General features: G+C 40.3%; 1 protein-coding gene across 4 annotated transcripts; it reads left to right on the top strand.

Moving 5' to 3' along the window:
- Positions 1-788: 788 nt before the first annotated feature.
- Positions 789-17,082, top strand: slc12a1 (solute carrier family 12 member 1). Of its 4 annotated transcripts, none has more exons than XM_073464153.1 (26): positions 789-1,028; positions 2,169-2,312; positions 3,328-3,403; positions 4,092-4,187; positions 4,489-4,628; positions 5,516-5,626; positions 5,717-5,828; positions 6,469-6,596; positions 6,812-6,896; positions 7,056-7,213; positions 7,302-7,409; positions 7,501-7,624; positions 7,812-7,913; positions 8,230-8,385; positions 8,471-8,570; positions 9,240-9,351; positions 9,662-9,802; positions 10,368-10,474; positions 10,592-10,674; positions 12,246-12,368; positions 13,053-13,175; positions 14,772-14,883; positions 15,078-15,164; positions 15,325-15,457; positions 16,018-16,085; positions 16,178-17,082. In XM_073464153.1, exons 1-26 carry the CDS (start codon positions 789-791, stop codon positions 16,308-16,310), a joined length of 3,102 nt encoding a protein of 1,033 aa, XP_073320254.1. In that variant the 3' UTR covers positions 16,311-17,082. The 4 variants fall into 4 exon arrangements, with proteins under 4 accessions (XP_073320254.1, XP_073320250.1, XP_073320253.1 ...); XM_073464149.1 differs by having other exon boundaries at positions 13,047-13,175; XM_073464152.1 differs by having other exon boundaries at positions 12,246-12,387; positions 13,069-13,175.
- The last annotated feature ends 573 nt before the right edge of the window (positions 17,083-17,655 follow it).

The raw sequence follows: 17,655 nt of genomic DNA, 5'->3' as shown, positions 1-17,655 counted from the left end.
GTGGCAAACAGAATCATTAGAGATAACATTTATCAAATGAGTTGCCCAATGGCTTAGTCACTAGAGGATTGATTTCCCTCGTTATCACACTACTTCTATTAATTATATCCTACTGCTTATGTGTGATATGAGATTGATATTTTCTTATCATCCCAGATTATCTTAAAATTTTTCCACCACAGTCGTACACATCATAAAGTGTCTGTAACCTTGAAACTTTTCCTTCTTGGTTAAATTAGCGTTCATGTGGATGTTTCCCGATGATTCATCCAAAAGGGCCCATAGGTCTGAGGAAATACTATCCACAGCCCCATAAACTGCAGCCACAGAACAACGTGTGCTGTTACGCTGCACTTCAGACAATAATATTAGTAATCAATTCTCCAGAACTCAGGCAATGAGCGCCTTTATCTCTCGTTCAGCGTTTATGACTTGGTTAATAGTTAAGCAATGCCTTTGTGTCCCCTGGGATGGAGCAAGGACATATCTGACACCCCTCTGTCAGTTTTCTGAGGGTTGATCCAAACAGTTAGCCAATGGCTGGCAGCCTGGGTATGACCCTGGCATGCGGGGTATAAAGGTAGGCCGTCGGAGACGAACCAAGCTTACATGCAAGGAGCTCAGAGCGGAGAGCTCTATAAATCTAATCCTAGCCTAGTTTATATGTCACTAAACAAGGATAACCCTGCCAGTTCATGCTCTGCTCTTTATTGTTGGATGACAGAAGACTTAAGAACTACACTGGGCTTTTATCCTTGAAAATCTGAGAATCTCCTCCAGAATTCCTGATGGAGAGATCCAGATCTAACGGAGGGGAGCATGTTAACGATGCTTATGACCCCACTCTGGATGAACCTCCTCACTACGAGGAGACCAGCCGGGCGGTCCGGCCCTCGGTGGTCAGCGCCTTCGGTCACGACACGTTGGACCGAGTGCCCAACATTGACTTCTATCGCAACGCAGGCAGTGTGAGTGGCCACCGCGCTGTGCGGCCCTCCCTGCAGGAGCTCCACGAAGTGTTTCAGAAGGTGAGTGCACTTCACTTATATTCTCTACATGTGTTTCTGTTTTCCCTTGAATAGTCTGCACACTTTCCTTCTTCCATTAGGCGTGTTTGTCCTTCACCTCACCTTCTGCACAGTGTTTTTTTTTTTGCCTGTTTTTCTCCCCGTGTCCCAAATTCAAGTCACTGACTCTGTAACTGCAGTCTTTGTTCTGCTCCTGAGCAACACAGTCCATTCGCTCAGGTTCAAGACTCCAAAGAGAGCGAAATGAGATATTTTACAGTTGTTTAATCATTCCAACATCATAACGCTCAGTGTCCACAGTTCAGTCATAAATCTCTGCCTAAAAAGGACACTGAAAGTTATTTCTGGAGCACAACAGCCATCATCAAACTTGACACACTTAACAGTTTTTAGTGCTTTTTACTAGGCCGTTATACTGCCTTGTGTTGCAAAAGAGACGGGGTTATAGGTCATTAGAGTTTTATAGGTTGAACTAGGTTAGCGTTTCTGAACTGACAAAAACAGGACAGATCTTTCACAAGCCCTCCGCGGCGGGAAATGAAAGAAATTAGGTGTCGTTCCAGTTTAAGACCGATTGCAAGACGAAGTGTGAAAGTGTAAGGTCATCTATCACCCAGTCGTCAGCAGCCTGACAGAAAGATCTTGAAACGTTTCACCAAGAAGCAGTGATCCACGAGAATCCCCGGATTCATCAGGGAAGACTAAAAACAGCTGACTCATAGTTTGTTGCTGCGATCTTCACTTTTGTCCAAATCTCTGTCTTTAAGTAAATGAGTATAAAACATATCCGAGTGCTCTCCTTAAATCAGATGTCAGGGTGTAAGGAGAGTCTTTCAACAGTCAGTTTTCACCTTAATGGAAAGTTAAAATGAGGTTTTAACATTTTTCTCTTCAGACACACACAGTGCAGCGATTCTGCAGATGCTTTATCAAGCTTCACCCAAATCAAACCGCCACGGTCTCCTCTCCCTCTTGCAGGAGAAAGTCAAACACACATCTCTACATTAGAGGAGAGAAAACACTTTGTACCGGAAGCCACACTTTCTTACTAATGATGCTCTTTTGCACCAAAAATGAATATATCCCAGTACATGATCATGTTTTCTTTCCCTTGTATTAACATCTACATTTTCCCACCAGAATGGAGCGATCTCTGTGCCAGACACCGTGGAGGACGATGGCGAGGGGAGTAACGGGACGCCCTCTGACCCCGATCTGGAGTCTGCCGTTCCCATTGACACCAACAAAGGAGGCGTAAAGTTTGGCTGGATAAGGGGCGTCCTGGTGAGTTATGTTGGGTCATGGCGGGCTCCCTCTGCTTTATAGAAACGGGGTCACTCTACATAACTGTGGCCTGGGCAGGAGGAGGCTCCATGTGACGCGATAACACAGCAGGGCCAAGTGGGGCTTTCAAGATCAGGATCCAGGAGGGATTTTTAGATTTAAAAAAGACCCCTCATATTTTGTTTGGTGGTTAGGGTTAGGGTTGAGTTGCACATGTTTCAGTTTGACATTACTGTGTTTCTATCTTCCACTTTACATAATGAGAAATCATCAGTGATTAAATGTAACTAAGTACATTTATTCCAGCACTGTACTTAAGTACAATTTTAGATACTTGTACTGTAATGGAGTATTTCCATTTACTGCTACTTTATACTTCCACTCCACTACATTTTGGAGGCAAATATTGTACTTTTTACTCACTTCATTTACTTAATAACTTTAGTTACTAGTTACTTTGCATATTGCATCAGAGCCAAAGAACAGCATTTTTTTAAATTAATTAATTTTATTGCCAATAAGATTTAAACAAAATAAATTAATAAATAAATTCTCTTTTCCAAAGCAATATTTTAAACAATACTTTGACTCAAGTATGACTTTTGGGTAGTTTTTACAACAGTTGTTACAACTTTTGCTTTACTCGAGTGTTTCCATTTTAGGTTAGTTGATACTTCCACTCCACTGCATTGTGAGGGCAAATATTGTACTTTTTACTCACACATTTATATTATAACTTTAGTTACTAGTTACCCCAGAGATTACATGCTGCATCAGAGCCAAAGTAGTTCCTTTTTAAATTTAATGTTATTGTATTGGCAGTCAGATTGAATGAATCCCATAATCAGATGAAATGTCCTCGTCCTTGTACGTATACTGAAGTACATTTAATATGAGATAGTTTAAGACTTTTACTCAAGTACTATTTGTATGAGTGACTTTCAGGTAATGTTATAACACAATATCTTTACTACGCCGAAGACTTCTGAACTTAAATTGTTCTTCTCGTCCACAGGTGAGATGCATGCTGAATATCTGGGGTGTCATGTTGTTCATCCGTCTGTCCTGGATCTTTGGTCACGCAGGCTGGGGTGAGTGCGGGTTATATTTCCTTTTTCCTTCTTACATTGCTAACGGTAGGTTGGTACCCTCCAGATTCTGTGTGTGATACAAATGAACTGAACTTGATTGAGGCAACCCATCAGTCCAGGGTTGACAGCTGACACATCCTACATGTCTGTTTTAAGAAATGAGGGTGCTGCTACCAGTGATTCCAGACAATCAAAGGATACAGTCCTCCACTCATTATCAGGGAGTGATTGAATTGGGGCAGATTCCACTGAATGAGGTCCTTTAATAATCTAAACTTGCTGAAGGTCTGTCTGGAGCCAAATGAGCTACGTGTGTGTGTGTGTGTGTGTGTGTGTGTGTGTGTGAGAAGCAGGGAGAAAAGGGGAAATTGTGTAAATGGCTTCATGAGTGTGTTCATTGCTTAAGAACCTATCGATCGGCAGCAGCTTCTGTTCAGGCGCCGTAACTAAATGGTTTTGAGAAGCAGAAAAAGCTGCAGGGAGAGCAGGTAGAGCAGACGGCTGTAAGTTACAGCCCACAGGCTCCTCTGGGAGTCTGACTCTCTGTCTGTGTTTAAAGGTGACTGTGAGGAGGAGGGTTTCATTTCACAGTCAGAATGCTTCATGACTGATTGCTTAAATATAATGCCTGAGTATGTTGTCATTCAAAAACAGTTTTTTTGAGCTGTTACATGTGTGTGTGTTGCAGGTCTGGGAATCGTGGTTATTCTTCTCAGCTGTGTGGTCACCACCATCACCGGCCTCTCCATGTCTGCCATCTGCACTAACGGTGTGGTCAGAGGAGGTAAGACAAAATCCTCATAAACAGAGTCACTGCAGCCAGTTTAAACATTATTTATGAATGCATACAGCCTGAGATAACACACACTCGTCCTGACATAAAATCTTTCACAGAGAGAATGGAATGACCCGGAGGACACTCCGTGTAGATAAAGACACAAGGCTCAGATCTGCACCTGAATGTCACCTCTCGAAGCCTTTTCTCTGTTTTACAGCCAGCCTGCTGAACCTGTCCTGACATCAAATCAATGAATCAATGATGAGGTGATTAATCATCCACCATCCATTCGTTCTGTCATTTTCAGGTGGAGCCTACTATCTGATATCTCGAAGTTTGGGACCAGAGTTTGGCGGGTCGATCGGTCTGATTTTCGCCTTTGCCAACGCGGTGGCTGTAGCCATGTACGTGGTGGGATTTGCTGAGACTGTGGTCGAGCTGCTCAAGGTGTGTGATGTCATAATGATCAGGTGACTGTAGCAGGAAGTGTGGAAATGTCCCATCCAATATATCTAACCCTGATGTTGATCATATATGCAATTATACAGTGTAATTACAACATTTCCACCTTGTAATGACACTGATATGAAGAATTGGCAGACATCTGTTTGAAATTAGTGTCATCTTCATGTGTATTAATACATCTATTTAATAATGTACTTGCAGTGTATTACTGAATATATCAAATTCCATATTCTCTAAATATTAACATATATACCAATTAGTGATGTTCTTCATAGATTATAAAAATATTACCATCTATTTTTCAGAAATATACTATCTTATGCTCGCTCCTCAGCAGAGACAATTAAAGAAAGCTTAACTGCTTGTTAGCCCGTCATAAACACACTTTATTCAAACTGGAGATAAATTAAATTAAGGTCACAGACACAGTCTTGGTTTGACAATCACCTCTGATTTGGTTAAAGTAAATCCTCAATTCACAGAATAAGATAAATATCTTCCAAAATATTCCAGCTCTAAACGCTAGTTACCTAACAGTAGCTAGCTACTGCCAGGGATGGCTAGCCAGGAGCAGCAGCTGTCTGGTGATACGCTGCCCCCTATGGTTTCTGAGCTACAAATAACACCTAATAGACAGTAATAGATTTTTTGAATACACATCAGTAGATATTACCAATGTTTTATCAAAATGTACATTCATTTTATTTTGTTATATTAAGGCAATATATTGCAATATTGACAACATATTGGCATGTACTATCAAATATATGTCCATATATTACAGTGTATTTTTAATAAATGACATTACATTTTTCAGTAAATGTCGATACTTGTTCCATAACTCACTGTGCCTCTTCTTCTACACTCAGGACAACGCTGCCATCATGGTGGATGAAATAAATGACATCAGAATTGTTGGCTGTATCACAGTGGTGCTGCTGTTGGCCATATCAGTTGCTGGAATGGAATGGGAAGCCAAGGTGAGAACAGTATGCTGGTTGCTCGCCAGTCTCTATCCTTGTTGTGGTCCAACCATTACTTTAATCACTTTAATTGTTTTGTCCCTACAGGCACAGATCGTTCTGCTCATTATCCTGCTGGCGGCCATAGTGAACGTGTTTGTGGGAACATTCATTCCTGTGACGGACTCCAAGAAAAGCAGAGGCATCTTCAATTATGACTGTAAGACATTTAAAGGGATCCTCAAAGGAACGGTTCACCCAAAAATGAAAATTCAGTCATTATCTAGCTTTATAGTTGACGAAACAGTTGTGGAGAAAAAGCATTGCAGCATTCTCCTTAACAGCTGAAGAGGCTGGGGACTTGTTTTAAAATGAAAAAAACGACCAAAAAATAAAAAAGGCTCCATACAGCTCCTGTGTCTGCCATAGTCCAGGCCTCCGGAAGTCCTGAGATCCCAAATTGATTTGAAAAGACGTTATGTACACCCTTTTGTAGCCGAAATCTGCGCTGTCGCTACCTAGCTAAAAGCGTTAGCACACACCCCGCCAAAGGGTGTAAAAAGCATCTTTTCAAAGCAATTTGGGAAACTTGGATTATGCCGGAAAACCTGTGTGGAGCCACTTTTTTACATTTTAAAACAAGTCTCCATCTACTTCAGTTGTTTAGGAGAATGCTGCAACACACTTCCCCCTTCTTTCCATCTGCATGGCGGTGACTAGATGATCCGTTTTCATTTTTGAGTGAACTGCTCCTCTAACTAAAAAACTTGGAAGATTTGAGTCGTTCACAAATTGCCGTTTGCCTAAATTGTCTTTCTCCTCCTCCATTTCTCTTCCCTCTCTCATTCTCTTTTTCACAGCGAAAATATTCTTAGAGAATTTTGCTCCAGATTTTCGAGAAGGTCAGAATTTCTTTTCAGTGTTTGCCATCTTCTTCCCTGCTGCGACCGGGATCCTGGCTGGAGCCAACATCTCTGGAGACTTGCGGGTAACATTTCATACACTTTATTACTGAACAGAAAAACATGAGTGACATGTAAACAAGTAAACCACTGTACTCTAAATACTTAGTCAATCATGGCATCATTTTCGGATGCTGTTTTACTGAAATGTATTCAATCATTAACATTTTCGAATCTTTATCTTTACTACTTCAACTATTTTCTTCTAGAATGTGATTTAATCACAGATGTTGTTTTACAGGACCCCCAGGCAGCTATCCCTAAAGGTACCCTGCTGGCCATCCTGATAACGGGTATCACCTACCTGGCTGTGGCCCTGTGTGTCTGTAAGTACAGTAATCCATGAAATGCAACTCCAATAGGTACTTCACTGATTTTGCATTTGTGTTTTTCATATAAAGACATTTTGTCATATTTCTGTGAGGTTGGTTGTCAGACAAAATGAATCCTCAGCAATGCATCTGTTTTTGTCTCTAACTAATCAGCTGCCACTGTTGTCCGCGATGCCACCGGAAACGTTAATGACACTGTTACTCCTGGAGTACCATGCACCGGTCCAGCAGTAGCTGCTTGTGAGCTCGGCTATAATTTCTCCTCCTGTGCAGAGACAAAATGCGAGTTTGGCCTGGTTCACAACGTTCAGGTACATAGCCTCACTAGGTCTAATCCACTTGGAAGAAGAGTGTCTCTTTGTCATCTTTAATGCTCTCCTCTCCTCACCTCTGGTTCAGGTGATGACCATGGTGTCTGGCTTCGGTCCCCTGATCATTGCTGGAACCTTCTCAGCCACTCTTTCATCAGCCCTGGCTTCCCTTGTCAGTGCACCCAAAGTCTTCCAGGTCAGTAATAAATGCACTGCTCTGAGATACAACTCCTGAAAACAAAAACAAAAAAATCTTTTTTCCTAATTCAAGCTCTGTCTCACCTCAGGCTCTGTGTAAAGACAACATCTACAAGATCCTGCACTTTTTTGCCAAGGGACACGGCAAGAACAATGAGCCAATCCGTGGCTACGTCCTCACATTCATTATATCTGTGGCCTTCATTCTCGTTGGTCAGTTCAACTGTTTATCATGGCCTGGCCATCATCAACATCAACATCTACCAAACAACTAAAATCTTATATTACTATTAATCATGCGAGTGACTGTTTACTGGCTTTACTAGCAGAAATGACTTTTATCAATTGAAATGAAGTTGAATTACAATTTGCCTGAGGCTTTTTTTTTTTTCCTCCTTAGGTAACCTCAACACCATCGCTCCCATCATCTCAAACTTCTTCCTCGCATCTTATGCTCTCATCAACTTCTCCTGCTTCCATGCATCCTACGCCAAGTCTCCAGGTCGGTCTCTATTGTCACATGAAATTTGTTCATAGGTGGTACACGTTTTTTTTCTTATGTGGATTAGAAATAAATCACAGTTTTACATGTGAACTGAACTTTTTACACATGTGAACTCAAATTTTAACATTGGTGATTAGCTTCGTCTTATATGAATGTAAAATTAAATGTTTTCATTCTCGTTTCATTACATTTTCATTCTCATCATGTGAATTTCACATTTTCACTCATTTTCACATGTGGCTAGCTATTTTCACTTGTCCAGCAGTCTGCAGTTACTAAATGTGGTCCTTACTCTGTGATGTTTTTTTCCCAGGTTGGAGACCAGCATATAAATACTACAACATGTGGCTATCCCTGCTGGGTGCATTGCTCTGCTGTGTCGTCATGTTTGTCATTAACTGGTGGGCCGCTCTCCTCACATACGGCATTGAAATCCTCCTCTACATTTATGTCACCGTCAAGAAGCCAGGTGAGCTGTGTGTACATGTTTGGAAGTACGTTCACGATGCCTGAATGCTTGAACGAACCTGTTCGGACTCTTTTCTTCTCTCCAGATGTGAACTGGGGTTCGTCCACGCAGGCGGTGACATTTGTGAGTGCAGTGGGCAACGCTCTGTCTCTGTCTGGTGTCGAGGATCACGTCAAGAACTTCAGGTACAATTTCAAAACAAGTTTACAAAAACTTAAAGGGACAGTACACCCCAAAATCAAAAATACATATTTTCCCTCTTACCTGTAGTGCTATTTATCCATCAAGATTGTTTTAGTCTTGGTTGCTGAGTTTTGCAAATATCATCCGTAGTAATATAACGAAACTACATGGCATCAGTTTGTGGTGCTCAAAGCGCTACAAATGATAATTTGAAAAACTCAACAGCAATGTCTCTTTTCCAGAAATCATGACCTGGTTACTCAATATAATCCACAGACCTTGTTGTGAGCAGTTTCACATAGGAACTATTTTCTTTCTGTATCGCTGCGCAGAAGTAAGTGAGCATCTACTCATGGAAGAGTCTCGCGCTCATGATCGTGTGGGATGTCAACATTTTTGCATCCTTCTCGGCTGAGCTGTAACGTTTGATAGTTTGGTTAGCTTAGTTCGCTAGCAAACGGAGTGCCATTATATTAAAGAGAAGGCGGACTCTTCTTCAGCCGATATCTCCAAAACTCTGCAACTCACACCAAAACAATCAAGATGTATAAAGAGCTCTACAGATATGAGGGAAAATATGTTCTGATTTTGGGGTGAACTGTCCCTTTATCAGTATGAAATATAAAAAGCTGAAACATTTTAAATGCAACACATTCTTGTTTCTTGCTCAGGCCTCAGATCTTAGCACTGACAGGCGGAGCACGGAACAGACCGGCTCTCCTCGACCTGGCTCACTCCTTCTCTAAGAACTTTGGACTCTGTCTCACCTGTGAAGTCTTTGTGGTAAGGTTATATTGTAATTTGCAAATGCATAACGATGGATATAAGCAAGGCAGGGCATATCGTCCTCCCCAAATCTTCTTTTAAATATCAACCTTCTATTTAAAAAATGAGTGCAGAGCTCACATGCAGTGGATAGTAGGTGAATATCAAGCAGGGATGAGGGAAATGCCAACTGTCTGGACACCTGAGACTAAAGTTTGGGTTCATTTGTGTCCTCTGAATATAAAAAAGGTGCGTGTAGGATGTCTTTTACTCTCAAACACACTCACGCAAATACTCACATACGGCTGTTTGTTTGTGATGTCTTCAGGGCCCGAGATCAGAGGCCCTGGAAGAGATGAACTCCGGCATGGAGAGGAACCAGCTGTGGCTGAGGAAGACCAAACGCAAGGCATTTTACGCTGCTGTGGCCTGTGAGGAGTTCAGGCAAGGTGCAGAGAGCCTGCTGCAGGTCAGTGTGGTCACCATTTACAAAAACAAACCAACTAACCCAGAAAAATTCATGTTTAACCTGGGAGTTTTGATCAGAGGGAGACGGCAGATTGAAACATTGCAGCGAGTATCTATTGCCGTGTTATGACTCTTGAACCTGATCTGGCTGGGACATTAGTGCAGGAGGAAGAACAGGGGAGAGTTAATGAGGAGCAGGAAAACAGTGTTATGGCTCTGGCTATCGCACGTTGGAGATAAGGCCCCAGTTTATTGTCAGGATTGCTTACTTCAAACGGCACGGCAGATTAAAAGCTATAATTGATTAACACTGCACTGGATGAGTCCCTGCAGACAAAGTGAGATCTGCTGAGTGATCCAGTCATAATTCCTGGCAGTAAAACAGCTTGACAGCCTTCTCGTCTGAGGACGTTTTGAAACTTTTGGGAGATTTTTTCTCTCTTTTTCAGTTAATGGGGACACCAGGTTTTAAAACCGCAGGGTGACATGGTGCCTGTGTTGCTTCAATTAACTGATTTGGGGAAATTTGAATCTTTATGCAATGCGTGTCGTTCTTTTCCCCACAGGCTTCTGGTCTCGGCCGTATGAAGCCGAACACATTAATGATCGGCTTCAAGAGAAACTGGAGGACTGCAGGCACAGAGGGAGTGCAGACTTATGTGGGAATACTGCAGTAAGTCACAACTAAACACACATAAGCACACATGAGAATAATGCACTCATATAATTAACATAAATTGGAGATCTTTATGTTGAACTGGTGTCCTACGTCTCTTTTCCTTTTTGACAGCGATGCGTTTGACTTTGAGTACGGGACACTGATTCTGAGGATGGACCAGGGACTTGATGTGTCGCACCTTGTCGAGGCAGAAGGTCAGTATGAAAACTTCTCTAGGCTGTGTGCTTTAAAAAACTCCTGTATCAGCGTGACAACAAATGTTTTTATGAAGCACCTTTCAAACAAGCTGCACAAAGATAGGTTAGGTAGGAGCACAACAACAGGAAATATGTGGCCTTAAAACTGCAGCGTGAAATGTACAAAGCAGCAAAGATTGATACAATGTAGCAAAAAAATATAAATGTAAGATATATACTCGTAAATAAAAGCATTAACATACATATATGAGAGAAATTATTCGTGTAAATAAGCCACATTGCCATTTGTAAATGTGTTTTTAAGATATTCAAGTCAACCTGAACTGAACTACCAAAAGAACAACAAAAGTAGTCGTCTTTTAAAGCTGCACTGCTGTGGTCAACAACCCACAGTAACTGACTATGATAAAATAACACTGATAAGACAAGATACTTTGTTCTGTAGATTACAGGTATTTATTAATCTGTAGAAATCTTTACGATAACAAAGATAATGGCCGGCTGTAGCTCAAGAGGTAGAGCGAGTCGTCCAGTAGTCACTGGTTGTGTGTGAATGGGTGAAGTATAGAATATTAATAAGACTATAGAAGTGTCAATAATAACATAATTAATACATCTATTGTAAGACATTCATAAGCACTTGTAAGAAACTGGCTGAGTCCTTGATTCCAGGGCTCTGCTATCTCTCTAAAGGCCAATAAAAATAATCTTTAAAAAATGTTACCAAGGGCATTATAAAACATTTATTAACCTTCATAAAGTATTGTTCTCGCTTTAGAGTCGCTCGTACTTGTCAACCCTGAGACCTCAGAAAAGGACGTCTGGGGCTCCACTACCCGAAAAGAGTTTCAAAGATTTTGTTTCCTACTTTCTGGTGACTTCTAGAGAATGAAAATTGCAAAATGCTTTTAATTTTAATTTTAAGGAAACAATGCAGAATAATTCGCTCCTCTGGCATAAAGTGCTGTTCAGTTTTCATCAATCATCAGAAAATTTGATGCAGAAATTTTACAAAATGCATGCCCCTTCTCTTTAAAAGTTCCCATAGGAACCTTGATTCAAGTATTTCTTTCTCATGTAATGAGGACAACGCGCAACAGAACACTAGACAACACACTGCACAGTGTCAGATAAAGAAAGAAATGGAAAAAAAAGGTGTGAAAATTGGGAGAAATACAGGAGAATTGTGACCCCAAGAGGAAATCAAGAGAGGCCAATGAAAAACAGGACTCTCCTGGGACAATCAGTAGCCACAAATAGCATAGTTAATAATGCTAATAAATGCATAATAAATTATGTATTATTCTTAATAAAGCAACAAAAAGCTAGTGTTAATGTAACAATGTCATAATAGTTAACTACTATCAATAATTATAAGAAAAATCTTCTTAAAGGTACTTATAAATGTTTTATAATCTAACAGAGTTAATAAGGGCCCCATTACATATTAACTGATGCTTATTACAAGGCCCTTAATACAAAGCGTTACTGATGATCCTAATAACGCCACTCATATTCACAGTGATTACATGTTTATCATAAAGTGGCAATCTGATTCTGTCTTTCAGAGGAGATGCTGAAAGCGGCAAAGGAGCAACAGGCGCTGGACAGTGAGATGATGCCAAACGGAGGGAAAAGAGGACTGTTCAGGAAGTCCAGGAAATCCTCGCAGCAAGTGCTCACGACCAGAGGTACGGTATTTCTCCAGAGGTTATTTCTGTCTGTGAAAATCTTCCCCGACATTTCAGAGAGGCTTCAGTCTGAGCTATTTAACGTGTCAAAAGACGAGCGTGATCTTTAAATTTGAGGGTAAAAAAGGTATCCGTCTCCCTCTCCTCCACACACTCATATTTCCACTGAGATAACATACATTTAACGAATGAAGCCAATGACACACATCTCTTTTTGGAAACGTCTCCACACTCCCATTGAGATATAATTGAATCAAGCGCTCCCACTAAAGATGACTCTGAGGGTGTAATCCAATAATATGGTCCCTTTCGTTCCAGTTTGGAGAGCATCTCTTAAGAGCAGTCCTTTAACCCAGACAGCAGAGGGTGCTTGCAGCCTCTCACTCAATCTGTCTGTGTCTCACACACACACACACACAGACAGACACACACACGACTGAGCTGCGTCTTGGCAGCACTGCGATGGTCGTTAGTATGCAATCTGAATCCCACTCACTGGAACATTAAACCTGAGAGATGGCTGTTCCTGCTGATGTAGAGCCAGCTCTTAATGTTGATTTGCGCTAGTTTTCCCATCCAACTTAAATCTCCATGCTCACTCAGTGAATTACATCCCCTCCTACTGTTCCTCTCCCACATCCAGTTCTCATTTCTCCTATCTTTTTCTCTCTTTCTCAGTGTCAGTGTGCGGCCCGCCGCCCCCGCAAGTTGCCAAGATGAATGAGAAGCTGTTGGAGGCCAGTGCTCAATTCAAGAAGAAACAGCCTAAAGGCACCATTGATGTGTGGTGGCTGTTTGATGATGGAGGTAGGTGTTGGTTCCCTCGGGCGGCCTTCTCCTATGTACCTCTCTTATAGATTTTAACAGATACGTGCACGGAGACGCATAATGTTCTCCTGGATGCTAATGCAGACAAATGAAGAAAACGATAGCTGAACAATAAAAGAAACTCAATAAAGGAGAACAAGAAAGCAAACTAGAAGTCATTAATGCAAACAACACTTCCTCTAAATGATGCCACACACAAAGATAACTTTCTTATGAATATTTTTCTTTTATAAGAACAACTTTTAAAATATAACCTTGACTTTTGAAATCGAGTTACTTGCCACAAAAATCGTATTAATTGTGTTCTGGCCAAAGCTTCATCTGTCCACCAAATACTGTATAATGGAAGTGCTTTAAAGGGACAATTCACCCCATAAAACATATTTTCTTTTACCTGTAGTGCTATTTATCCATCTAGTTTGGGAGATATTAGCCACAGAGATGTCTGCCTTCTCTTGATTATAATGGAACTTTTCACTGGACGATTTTCGCAGCCAAAATAATTCACAATAATGATATTAATGCATTATGTATAGAAATGAAAAAAAAAAAACATGCTCTCAGTCAAATTCATCTTCACTTTGTTTTTTGCCGTGGTTTATCTGTTTTATGTCAAATGAATAACAGTCGTTATACGAGTGCAGGGAGGTGGAGAGAGAGTCTGTGTCTGTCAGCAGTAGTAAATCAATGAGTAGCAGCCACACAGCAGATCCGCGCCACACACCAGCTAGCTAACAGTTAACTGTTACTGCAGCTTTTTCTTCTTTTTACATTGTATGACGTTTGGCAACCAGTGTTAAGGCGCATTAACAAAGCGAGAACAGAAGGAAGCAGAAACTATTTAAGAGGCGCCAGATTATTTACAAGATATTATCATATGTTATTAACACAATATCAATATTGAATTTTTGAATATCACGATTATTGTCAATACAGGTTGTCAGTAACACCCCTAAATGGAACTAGATAGATAATCCACAGACCTTGTTGTGAGCAGTGGGAACTATTTTCTTTCCGTATAACCGTGCAGGAGGAAGCGTGCATCTATCCACTCATCGACGAGAAACTAGCTTACGTACTGAGCTGTCAACAGCAAGAGCCTCTCGTCCATGTTTCTTTCTGCACGATGATACGGCTATAGTTTGGTAGGAAGGAAATAGTTGCTCACAACAAACTGTGTGGATTATCCTAAGGAGCCAGGTCGTGATTTCTGGACAGAGACATTGCTGTTGAGTTTTTCAAATGCTTTCTTTTGGCGCTTTGAGCACCACAAGCCGAGTGCCATCTAGTTCCATATCATAGAGAAGGCAGACATCTTCACAGCCGATATCTCCAAAATTCTGCAATTCACACCAAAACAATCTAGATGGATAAATAGCACTACAGGTAAGAGAAAAAGATATGTATTTCTGATTTTGGGGTGAACTGTCCCTTTAATTTCAGACACCCCCAGGTGATAGACAGATAAACTGACAGGTGCAAAAACAAATGTGAAATATAAATATACATACTTTGTTTGATAAAACCAACTGGATTCATTGTTTTTTCAATAAAACTGCATTCCCCCTCTCTCAGGTCTCACCCTGCTGCTCCCCTACATCCTCACCACCAGGAAGAAGTGGAAAGACAGTAAACTAAGAATCTTCATCGCAGGACAGCCTGGACGCAGTGATCTGGATAAACAGGAGTGAGTAAAAAAAAAAACAAATTAATGTTTCCATATCAATTATAGCTTAATGGGAGGAAGTTAGATTGAGCAAATTAATTAAAATTCATGAGCCAACACTGAACATCACTTCAGAGGAGATGATATTTAGCATTAACTGAAGATAATTACCAACATTTACATGAAAGCTAATCAGTGTGTGATGTGTTTTGCAGGATGAAGTCTCTGCTGCAGAAATTCAGGATTAACTGCACTGACATTAATGTCATTGACGACTTCCATATCCAGCCCCGTGTTGACAGGTAACTGAATTTTTTATTTCCAGTTACATTAGCGACAGCAGCCCGGAAGGTGCGACAGTAATAGTAAAATGTAATCACCTAATAAAATCTGCATATTATATGATTCTCAAAAGTGAATATTTTCCACATTCAGCTCATGTTCTTATCTGCTTTCCTCCAGCTTGAAGAAGTTGGACGACATGATTGAGCCTTTCCGTCTGCATGAGTCGACAGACTCTGCTCGGGCTGAAGCCATGCGGAAAGCACATCCCTGGAAAATCACTGACGAAGAGCTCAGCACCTTTGAGGAGAAGGTAGGACCACGAAATTAAGACTTTATATACAGCGTAGACATGACTACATAATAGTTTGGTTTGAAGTTGCTGCGTTAAACCAGGGGTCTTTAATGTTTTACAAAAGTACCTTTGCTAAGAATATGTTAGAATTATGTTAATATGTATTTTCTTCTGGACATTTCACCTGCTTGTGAAACTAACCGCTACTCAAAATCTTTTATACCCTCTGCAATTTGTCTGTTAAATGCCATGCAAATGTTTTTTTATTGATTTTATCAAACTATTTATTTACTTTAATTATTCACAGATTTTAGATATAGATCGTCTCAGTGCCTCTCTCCGCTGCATTAACAGAGATCAGCAGTAGCTAACGTTAGTTTAAAAGTTAGTCCACAAACACAAACTAACGTTCGGCTTCCAGCACAACACAAAAGTTCCACAGAGCCCCTTTGAATTAAATTAAATAATAATAAAAGCTATAAATAAAAACTTTAGGTAGGAACTCTGAGAAAGAACGTGTTGAAGACCAAACAGAGCAGTGAAAATGAGGTTGAAATCCAATTATTGCTGTTTTGCAGACCAACCTCCAGGTACGACTGAACGAGTTGCTTCAGGAGAACTCCAAATCTGCTAATCTGATCATTGTGTAAGTATAAACTAACAACACTGAGCCGCAAAGCTTAATCCAGTGTGTTAAGGAACAGTCTAACATACTAACATACTCCCTCCCCCCCGCAGGAGTATGCCCATTGCTCGTAAGGACGTCTCTGATTTCCTCTACATGGCCTGGATGGACATTCTGACAAAGGACCTTCCACCCACCCTGCTCATTAGAGGCAACCACAAGAGTGTGCTTACGTTCTACTCCTGAGCAGCTCGCAGGCTAAACATTAGAGTACAGGTAGCTATAAAGGAAAGAAATGCTGGACCATGTTCATAAAGTGTACCAGAACCTTTGGATGATGTCCTTCAGACCACCACCACAATGTAACACAAGCATTTTTAGTTCAGTCTAAACAAGGACATTCATACTACAATACACTCAGAGTTCTCTGTGAACACACTGTGAATAAGTCTAGTCAAACTAAAGAAAAATGCCTTTCTGACAAATGTCAGACGGTCTAAATGTGAATTTAGAAGCAAAGCAAAGGTTAAGCTCTTTGTGACGATGGACATGTAAGAAAAAATGTTTTTATACTCATGTTATTTTAGCATAGAACTAAAACAAAATGAAATCATTTGGTGTTAGAACAAAGTTAAATTACACGTCTTCCTAACTCGGTCAGACCAGTCTGAGCTCTGGCAGAAATACGAGGCTGCTTTCGATGGTCACACTGAGTGACTGTGTCGGCTGCTGCTGTAAAATAAATGTATATAGTAGATGTCTGAATTCACAGGCTGATATTTTCTGAGCAAACGAACCTTTCATAAATGATTAACAGCATATGTCTTTGAAAACACGATGGTTTGATTCTTTTTTTAAAACATTCTTTTAGTGTAAAATACACTGATACCTTTAAGCTGTTTACCTGTTCCACTGTTTAAATATTTTTAATGTTACTATCACAGTACACTTTGTGTTAAGAAAAAATTAAGTGAAAGAAATGATTGTAAAGACAATTCTTCTGTATATTTTAGCCTATTTTCTGTCTTTCTATTTAAATACATAATTGTGATTACCTGAAATAAAGATTAAATACAAATTTTGAGCAGTTCTTAATCTAGTCTCTGTCATTTATTATCTGATATCGTCAGATATTGTTTGTCCTGAGCAATGTGTCAGTGGAGGGGGGACACACAAGCTGAGGTATTTTTTTTTTTTACGTACTTGCTCATTAACTCGAGTATTTGATTATACAGTTTCTAGTTTTCTGATGTTATTTTTAAAACCTAATATGTGGGTTTTGTATGCAAAACACAAGTATATAATCTAAGCTTTCTGAAAGGTTAAACTAGCCAGCAGTTCATGAGACATTTTGACCAGAATTACTACTATCGCTACATTATACTAAGATTGAAGATGTTGCTCTGTTTTGAAAGACAAACAGTCTGGAGAGATCAGGTTTGACCAAAAAGTCATTTGGACACTTTGCCAGAAACAGTTAGATATTTATTTAGGGGAAATGATTTATAAAAGGTGTTTACAGTTACAGGTCATATGCAGGTCACTGAATGTGAATCCTAATAGTCAACGTCCTGCATGGCAATGCTAATTT

Source organism: Pagrus major, chromosome 4, assembly GCF_040436345.1.
Source record: "Pagrus major chromosome 4, Pma_NU_1.0".
NCBI classification, from domain to species: Eukaryota; Metazoa; Chordata; class Actinopteri; order Spariformes; family Sparidae; genus Pagrus; species Pagrus major.
This window is presented reverse-complemented; position numbering and strand designations above follow the sequence as displayed.